A 10,250-nucleotide genomic window follows, 5' to 3' on the forward strand; every position below is an offset into this window, starting at 1 on the left:
GTACTTCATCTTTTACTAATCTTTTTACTCTTTCAATGGAGATATGTCCCAATCTTCGATGCCATAATATAGAGGAATCTTCATTTATAACACATCTTTTAATACCTTCCTGAATATGCATAGTGGTATTTGTATTATTTTGTAAAGAAAGATAGAAAAGACCATCAATAATTGTACCATTCCCAACAAGATTGGATTTATAAAATAAATTTATTGAGTTATTAAAAAACTGAAAGGATAACCGAATGGTACAAGTCTTGAAACAAAAATTAAATTCCTAGAGAAACCAGGAACATAAAATGTCTTTTCCAATTTCAAAATATAACCACTATCCAAAACTAGGCAGCAAGTCCCAATAGCCTCAACAAGCGAAGACATCTTGTTTCCTAAATAGATGTTCTGCTCATTTTCCAGAGGTTTCATTAGGTTTTGCATATCCTGCAAGGTATTTGTAACATGAATTGTAGAACCAGAATCAATCCACCAAGTATTATAAATCATATCAACCATATTAGATTCATAACAGACAAATGAGATTGAAATACCTTTATTCTCAAGCCATTTCTGGAATTTAGAGTAATCCTTCCTCATGTGCCCTTTTTTTTTTTTTACAGAAAAAACACTTGGATTCCTTTTTAATTCCTCATTTGGGTTGCGCGGGGGGGGGGGGGGGGGTGGGGGGGGGGCGGGGGCGGGGGGGGGGGGGGGGGGGGGGTTATTTTACCTTTCCCTTTCTTATTGGCCTGATTCTGATTCTTTTCTTTTATCGTCAGTAGTGCATTTTCACCCGATTTCATTAACAATCTCCCTTCTTCTTGAACACACATGGTCATAAGTTCATTAATTGACCATTTATCTTTATGCGTGTTATAAGAAATTTTGAAAGGACCGTATTGTTGTGGAAGGGTATTCAAAATGTAATGCACCAAGAAAGTTTCAGATATATCCACCTCAAGTATCTTCAGTCGAGCCGCTATATCCCGCATTTTCATGATGTGCTCTCGCACACCTCTCACATTGGTGAACCTTAATGAAGAGAATTCCATAATTAGGGTGTTGGCAAGTGCCTTATCTGAAGACTGAAATTTTTCATCAAGAGCCTTCAATAATTCTTTGACATTATTATGCTGATCGACAGAACCACGCATACCAGCAGAGATCTTGGTCTTTATGAACATTACACAGAGTCGATTAGATCGCTCCCACTTTTCATAAAGATCAACATCATCGGGAATTCTTTTTTCAGTAATAGCAGGTGATTCGTCTTTCCAAATAGCATAATCAATATCCATCCACACTAATTGAAAAAGAATTATTTCTTTTTATATTTTATAATTATCGCCCTTTAGTTCGGAAATATCACATTTCATATCAGAAAAACTCGCAGGTTGCATAACTGCATAAAAATATACATGCTTATTAACTTAAAAATTTTTTGAGGTAAATTTCATGTTTAAAAAACATGTCATAAAAATCTAGTGACATAAAACTTGCCTGTGGGCTAAAGTTTTAATTCAATAAGATTTTTCTGTAACTTTATAATAAAACTATCAAAAATAATTTTTCTTAACTCCTGTGGGTAAATTAACTAAAATATAATTTTGATATTTTATTCTAATTAATCACATAAATATAATAAATATCCCTGTGGGGTAAAATTCATCATATTTATGCAATTAATTACAATTTATGTCCATTATGTGATCCAAATCAACTTAATGCATAATTTTGCATAATTAAAGGTGCTGAGGCTAAACCTTAATTATTTAAAATTATACGGTTCACCGGACAAAAATTTTTGGCTTCACTTAATGTTTTATAATAATAATTACTTAGTAACATAATCGACACTTTCTAAGAGTGCTTCCAGTTGATAGGTAGGGCGAGGCCTCTTTAAAAACCTATCTTCTTAGACAGAGCAACGTTCATCAGGGAGACCAATCACAAGTCAAGGTAGTTTAAACCGGTCTGTGAAGAACTCCCTTAGATCATGTTTTATAATGTTACTTCATAATTATTATTCAACTCCATAATGTGAATTTTTATGCCAAAAAATTTTTCATCAAAAATTTTATTCACATTTTTAACATGAATTGTTATAAATTATAATTATCTTACTAATAATTTAATATGAACATAATGTGAATATTGAGATGACAAAATATTTTCCAATATAATTGCATTTAAAATCAAGATTATAAATGCCAAACATAATGTTGAATTTGCATGTTACTAAAAAAAATAATCACAATATTTGAGATAATATATATCATGCAAATTTAACTTCTAAACACGTATTGGAAAAGTCAAAACATGAAAATGAGAGCAATTTTCCAAATTATTAAACTTTAAATTTGAAAATTACCTGCTCGTAGCTTGAATTCATTATTAAAACAGGGATAGCTTCATCTTATTCTCTTCAGAATATTTTCAGAAAGCTTCTTTATCTCCGAGAAATCCGAACAGAAATTTCAAAAATTTTAATCAAAAATTTCTTTCCACTTTTGATTCTCGATACATGCAAGCTACCAAAAATTTTGCATATCAAAATTGAAAATCAAAACGAAGTTTTACGTTATGTAGGTTCGAGATCTAGCAAAATCAAGAACAAATATTCAAGGCAGATGTATCATGGCTTTGATACCAAATGTTAGAGTTTTCTCAATAATCATGTTTATAAAATATATGAACATGATAAACAATATGCGAAAGCAAGATCGAGCGTTACCTCCAGCCATCGAATAATTTGTAAGTGTGCTGCTTTCCTCTCCAGTTGAAGCCTTCTAAACACTCCAACTCTTTCGTAATGTGTATTTGTGTTGTTGTGAGTTGTGTGCTTAGGGACCTCAAGAGTCTCGGTATTTATAGGCAAATATTCATACCATCAATGAGTGTTCGGAAGAACGAGATTCAAACTAAGTGTGCGTTGCGTGTCTCACTTTTCTGAATGTGAGACGCCATATGCACAATGTTCAAGTATGGCGGCATCGATCGTCACCGCTTCAGTCATCGAAGATATCTCGTTTAATTATGTGCCATATTTTCTTACAGCTAGTGCCCAAATCAGCCCATACAGCAGAAATCCACTTACAACCGGTAGGGTCACACATAAGGAAAATAACAAAAAAATGTTCACTGCAAAAACAAACGCTTAAATCTTAAAATTTAAGCTTTCTACGTCCAATTTCCATGCACATGATACGACTCAAGAATCAAGAAAATGACAGAGATCATCCACGATGAAAGGCGGGATTTATCGGCACAAGCGTTGAAAGTCGTTCCATTAATCCATGTCAAGGTGTACATAACATCACCATCGAACACACAGTACAGAAGGGGCCACGAAACTAGGATAGACACATTAACAATCACACTGCAACCTAAAGAACTTAATATATCTTCTTCACGTGAGATGGATGAAGAAGTCGCGAATATACGGAGAGTGTTGAGTTGCTCAATGCTCAGGCAACCAATGACTGTGAAATCACTGGAGCTTAAATTCCCTAGAGGTAGAGATGTAAATGAGACGAACAGTTCGCGAACAGTTCGGGTCTCGGCTCGTTAAAAGCTCGTTCGAGCTCGTTTAATGAGACTCGTTAATGCAAACGAACCAAGCTCGAGCTTTAAAATATTCGGTTCGTTAGCTCGTGAACATGATCGTTAACAGGCTCGTTAACAAGCTCGTAATTCATCTCTTAGACGAAAAAATAATATTACTGATATTTAATTTATAAATTTACACTTTACTTATGAAAAATATTGAAAAATTTATAAAAATTAATTTATTAGAATAAAATTACAAATTTTAATAATATTATTATATTTTTTTCAAATATATAATTTAGTTTTTAATTAATTTAATGAATATTTAAATTTATAGTTTAAATATATTAAGCTCGTTTAGGCTCGATAAAAGCTCGAATAAGCTCGTGAGCCATGAATATATTTGTAACGCCCCGAAAATTTATTAACGAATTAATTGGAAATTGAAATAATTATTGAGTGAATAAAATAATTATTATTGCCAAATAAGTTATAAAATGTATTCATAAAATACACTTGACAAATAGTGAATGAGTTTGACTATTTTTGGATATCTGGAATATTGGCATTTTGAAATAATTATTGAGATATTGAAATAAAAATAATTATATATGCCAGATAAATTAATTTGGAAAAAAAAATTACGAGACCAATTGAATTGTCAAATTCAATAATTTTAGAAATGGTATTAATTGATGTTGGATGTGTGTATTAGAAAAACATCAGATTAGAGACTAATTTTATCAGTTGAGTATCAAATAAATTAGTACAAGACCCGAAAATATTGGATTACTATAAATAGAAAAACAAGCACGGAACATCATAAAGGAAAACACAGATTATAGATTTTTCCCAATTTTTCCCCAATTTTCGGATTCACTATAGCAGTCTCACATTTGCCATCGCTGACCGTTCACCGGAGCACCGATTGAGGATCCGATTGGTAATTTTGTAGCCAACATCAAGACGAAGCTATTGGTGTAAAGAAATCGACGATCGGACGGTTGGATCGTTGGGAAATTGAGTTAGAACATACGGGTTCTGCATAGAATTTGGTTTCACTGTAGCAGTCCACGTTTTTTATTTTTCCGGCCATTCACAGGAGCTCCGATCAAAGATCCGAACGGTCAGATTGTAGGCAAGATCAAGAAGGAGAAAGACGTTGTTAATCTTGCATTTTGAACACATTATAAACATAACTTAACTGGTATTATCAAAATACTCGAACATCAAATCAAACAATATGAGGATGTTACATGGGTAGAATCAGAGTAAACTATCGGAAACACTGAATTCATATCAGGATCTATAACATACTACATGATAAGAACTGAGAATTTGACTGAACTTAAAAAAATTCTATCATTATGACAACCCAATATAAGGGAAGAACAATGAGTACAAGCAAATCCAAGAATAGAGAAAAAAGTTGGGGTGGATATTCATCGGCAAATAGGAGGTACATGAGAAGGATTATCAAGATGGTTATAATAAAAAACATCGAAAATGTCATCTTCTTCTTCGAGATCTTGAGGAAATAACTGAGAATAGGAAGAGTGAGTTGAATGGTCATATTTATATGGCGAAATGAGGAGACAACCAGCCGTTTGGCTACCATCTTCTTTGACTTTTGGCGTTTGAATCATGTGTCCGAAGATATTGAGGATTTTGCTGATTCGATTTAGATTTTAAAGCGAATTTTCAGCCGACTTGGAAAGTTATGTTTTGATCAGATTTAATTTTGACATTAGAATCAAAATATTTATGCTGATCGACGATGAAGAGATCTCGAGTTGCCATTTTTGACCACGTCTCTGTGAGGAATTCACCTATGAAGGACGTGATGCATTTTTTGTAAGAGCGGCAAGCTCATTCCAAAGTATATTGGTCCTTTCGAAATTGTGGAGAGGATTGATATGTTATTCTATCGTATAGCACTACTACATGTGCATTGTATTCTACGTATCGATGTTGCGGAAGTATATCTAAGATCCATCTAACATACTAGACTAAGAACCTCTGCATTTGACACCAGACTTGTCGTTCGAGGAACGACCAATGCAGATCTTAGCACGTGAGGAGTGGAAGTTTAGGACACGAGTTTTTCCCATGGTCAAGGTCCGATGGCTGAATCATTTAGAAGTGGCTACTTGGGAGGCCGATGCTGATATGCGGACATGTTATCCAGAGACTTTCAGTTTGTATTTCAATTTCGAGGACGAAATTCCATTTAAGGGGGGGGGGGGGGGGGGAAGAATTGTAATGCCCCGAAAATTTATTAACAAATTAATTGAAAATTAAAATAATTATTGAGTGGATAAAATAATTATTATTGCCAAGTAAGTTATAGAGTGTATTCATAAAATACACTTGACAAATAGTGAATGAGTTTGACTATTTTTGGATATCTCGAAAATTGGCATTTTGAAATAATTATTGAGATATTGAAATAAAAATAATTATTTATGTCAGATAAATTAATTTGGAAAAAAAAAATTACGAGTCCAATTGACTTGTCAAATTCAATAATTTCAAAAATGGTATTAATTGATGTTGGATATGTGTATCAGAAAAACATCAGATTAGAGACTAATTTTACCAGTTGAGTATCAAATAAATTAGTCCGAGACCCGAAAATATTGGATTACTATAAATAGAAAAACAAGCACGGAACATCATAAAGGAAAACACAGATTATAGATTTTTCCCAAATTTTCCCCAATTTTCGGATTCACTGTAGCAGTCTCACGTTTGCCATCGCCGACTGTTCACCGGAGCACCGATCAAGGATCCGATCATTAAATTTGTAGCCAACATAAAGACAAAGCTATTGGTGTAAAGAAATTGACGATCGGACGGTTGTATCGTTGGGAAATCGAGTTAGAACAGTCGAGTTCTGCACAGAATTCGGTTTCATTGTACCAGTCCACGTTTTTTATTTTTCCGGCCATTTATTCCGATCAAAGATCCTAATGGTCAGATTGTAATCAAGATCAAGAAAAATCTATTGGTATAAAGTAATCGAAAATCCAACTGTTGGATCGTTGGTAAATTGACAAAGAACAGACAAGTTTGGCGAAGGTACTATTCATCGTCTTCTTCGCCGAGATTTTCACGATTAGAGCTTGTTTTTGTTAGTTTTTGAATTGCTAAATGATAGTAGGTGATGTGTAAAACATTTTACGAGCTTATTATATTATTTTTGGTTAAGAAATCGATGTAATCGGACCTGTTAAAGTTCGCCGGAGTTGCCACGTTTTTCTCAGATCCCGACCGCTTCGATGATCAATTTCGGTCGTGGCCTAGTGCGTTGGAATCGACTCGTCGAGCTCTACAATCCTGTAAAATTTCATAATTTTTGGAGCACTTTTGGATCGCCGCCGCCGTCTTACTCATTTTCTGGCAACCTCCGACGAGTTAACCATTTTTTATCGTCTCGACATAATAGATCCAAATATCCAAGTTTTGAGTCGAGATTCAAATCCGTGAAGCGGTGAGAACGCAAATGCGAATTCTTGGTCAAAGTTTGACCATAGTTGACTAAGGTTGACTTTTGACCATTATGTAATTTTTCGCAGATCGAAAGCTAGTTGAGGATATTAAGAGACATAAATCAAAAGTTAGGGATTTGAGCTTTCTAGAATTATGAGATTTTCGAGTCAAGATCTAAGAAACCGATTAAGTTTTCGTGCGTTAAAAACGCAAAGGCATGTTTCTATCCATTCTTGCTCACCATTTAAATCATATGTACAAGGTTTTATGCATTAAAGGTATGTGGGAGTGCATGGTATATATGTGGTTTAGAACAAACTCATGAAAGCATGCATATAACTCAAGTTATGATATATTTCTGCCATGTACTCGTTCAAGCCTACTGATCCATGGGTTGGAGTTTGAGTTAGGGTCCTTATGGTCGGGTTATTTTATTTTTGAGTTCGAATAATTTAATTAGTTGTTTAAGTGGCTAATTATTGGATCATGTACTTGTTTAGCTTTAATGCATAATTGGGCTAAGTTATGATTCGGGCCAGATTAAGAGTTTATGGGCTAGATTAAGTTATTAATGAGCTAGCTTAAGTTGATGAATCAATTTTTAAATTTATAAGTCAGTCTAAATTGATAACGGGCCATTTTAGCAATTTATGGGCTTAAGTTAAGGGGGTCAGCAGCTCGAAAAAGTCTATGGAAATAAATGGTCCGTAAATATATATTTAATTCGTGCATGTATTTTTTTAGAGATATATATATATATATAAGTATGAATTTTATGAAAAATAATTAAATATATATTTACGGGCAAATTTTCATAAATAAAGAAATAATGATAAATTTTAAGTACATGCATACATGAAATATTTTTATGATGTCTTTATGATTGAGAATTGAGCATGAAAAATAATTTTATGGAAATTGAAGTAATGTGGCGGCACAGAGGTGGTTTACCACCGGCACAGAGGTATTTCTACTACAGGCATAGAGGTGGTTTTACCACTGGCACAGAGGTAGTTTACTACCGGCATAGAGGTGATTATTCACCGCCACGTACGTTGGTTCTTTTAGACTGATCAGTCGGCACAGTTATTAGTCACATTCATGGATATGATCATACTCAGTTTTTATGATTATGACATGCTCAATTATGCTATGTATGATTAGTTATGATGTATGTATGACTGATGATGACATATTTTTTTATGATGCATTATTTTAAGATCATGCACGTATATGATATATTCACGATATTTTATACGATATGTGCTTGTATGTGGTTTCATATTTTTTATTATTGGATAGAGCATGCTGAGCCTCTAGGCTCACTAGATTTAGATGGTGCAGGTGTTTATGAGTATGATGATGATGAGGAGGTCCCTACTGGCAATGAAGGCGTATGAGTATCCAGTGCAGCTAGTACACCCGTGACCGATGCTCAGTTTATGTTCCGTGATTTTTTAGATTTAAAACAGTTATTTCCGCACATGTTTTAATATTTTCTCTTTTCACAGTTTATTGGTTTTTAAATGTTTTGCGTATGCATGAGTTTTGCGTATGCATGGATTTATGAGAGTATATTATTCAAGTTTTTATGTTACGAATCTTGCATGCAAGGAAAAAAAAATTAGTAGTAGTTTCGGGGTCTTTTCAATATTCGTTAAATAAGCTCGGGCTCGACTCGTTTATAAATGAACCGAGCTTGAACATTCAAAAGTTCGGCTCGGCTCGCCTCGTTTACATCTCTACCCAGAGGACAGCCAACAAACGTACGTGTAGTTATAACATTAATAAGGGTGATGCTACATATACACGAAAGGTTACACGTTGGGTTACACGTTACACTTGACATTACATAAATATCTTGATGTATTTTGGAAAGAATTTTTTCAAATAAAGTGGAGGGTTAATTTTGTAATTTCATGTAAAATGTGTAACCCAATGTGTAACCTTCTATGTACATGTAGCATTTCCCCATTAATAATTCTCTCAGCCATGAGAGCTGGAGAATACGAAATGCCTGCACTCAAGAACCGGCTTGCAAGGCAATTAATTAGTATTTGCATATATCATAGAGTTGTATTTTACTTGAGTCGAATAGTTGATCGTTCTCACGTATAAATCTCCTAAATAATTAGGAAGATTGAGACCAGGAGAACGCCCCTCAGCATCGCTGCATGTTAAATTCAAGGCATAGTCGCAATCGTTTTGATTTTGGCCTTGTAACGTCTGGAACGGATACTGTATAGGGCAAGCTATATATTGTTTCCGCAGACTGAAGCAGGGCAATCTTTCTAATGGAACGAACAATGGGGAAGATGAAGAGAAAAAGAAATGGGATTGCTAAAATCTGAACTGTTATACCTAGAGAGGACATGATCGATCATGAGAATTCTGTTAAATTAAAGAGCTCGTATATATGTCAACTCATGTTTTTCTAGCAAATTAATTAGGTGGCGCTGAATTACGTACGAGCTGCATGTTGGTAGGAAATGATAAAATGCAGGTGTAGTGTATCTAGTGAAAGTGAGATGCGAATGAGCCTTTGATTTGTTCATATGATGCATTGCCCCATACCTAGCTATTGATCACACGCACAGCACACGTTTTCTTTGTAATTAATGATAATAGTATTATAAGTGCGTGCATGAGACCGAGTTATATAATAAAATTAGGAAGGATATACTTGTACATTCTCTTTTTTTAATCAAAACAAACAAATGATGAAAAAGGTTTTTTTTTTTTTTAAATGAGGTTTTCATAAATAATAGTAAAGGGGAAAAAGTGGATTTTTTTAAAAAAAAATTGGTGTTTTTTTAATAGTATATTCTAATTCTTTTTTTTTTCTTTAAAATATTTTTCCTCCTTTTTTGTCTTGTCAATTTTTCTTCATAATTTCTTTTGTTATATATTTTTGTACTATATACTAATGATTACGTCTTAGAGGAACTACTTTCGTGATTTTAATAGTGAGCAAAAATTATTTACTACTTTTTTTTTTTTTTTGAACCAGTGACGTTACTATATGTAGTATAACTATTAACTTTCATATTTACCTTTTCAATTTAAAAATAACTGAAAAAAATTGAACCCTGTATATTATTCAATTTCTCCCCTCCCATATTGTAAATTAAAAAAAAAATTGAATGGGAAAAAAAAAGAGAAAAATAGATGAGTTGAATGTGTGGAAAGAGGAAGAAAGGAAAAGGAGTAAAAAT

At 33.6% G+C, this 10,250-nt stretch overlaps 1 protein-coding gene across 1 annotated transcript; it reads right to left on the reverse strand.

The window, feature by feature from the left end:
• Positions 1-403: 403 nt before the first annotated feature.
• On the reverse strand, positions 404-1,292 carry LOC140877166 (uncharacterized). The gene is made up of 2 exons (XM_073280693.1): positions 725-1,292; positions 404-438 (listed from the first exon to the last, which is right to left on the reverse strand). The coding sequence occupies exons 1-2, from the start codon at positions 1,290-1,292 to the stop codon at positions 404-406; spliced, it is 603 nt and encodes a 200-aa protein (XP_073136794.1).
• Positions 1,293-10,250: the final 8,958 nt, after the last annotated feature.

Source organism: Henckelia pumila, chromosome 2 (genome assembly GCF_033568475.1).
Source record: "Henckelia pumila isolate YLH828 chromosome 2, ASM3356847v2, whole genome shotgun sequence".
Lineage (NCBI taxonomy): Eukaryota > Viridiplantae > Streptophyta > Magnoliopsida > Lamiales > Gesneriaceae > Henckelia > Henckelia pumila.

Bases quoted from the DNA above. Each gene is read 5' to 3' on its own strand.
- LOC140877166 (XM_073280693.1), bottom strand. From the start codon at position 1,292: ATGGATATTGATTATGCTATTTGGAAAGACGAATCACCTGCTATTACT. The intron at 439-724 runs GTAAAATAACCC...AATACCTTGCAG, and splicing joins GGCCAATAAGAAAGGGAAAG to GATATGCAAAACCTAATGAA.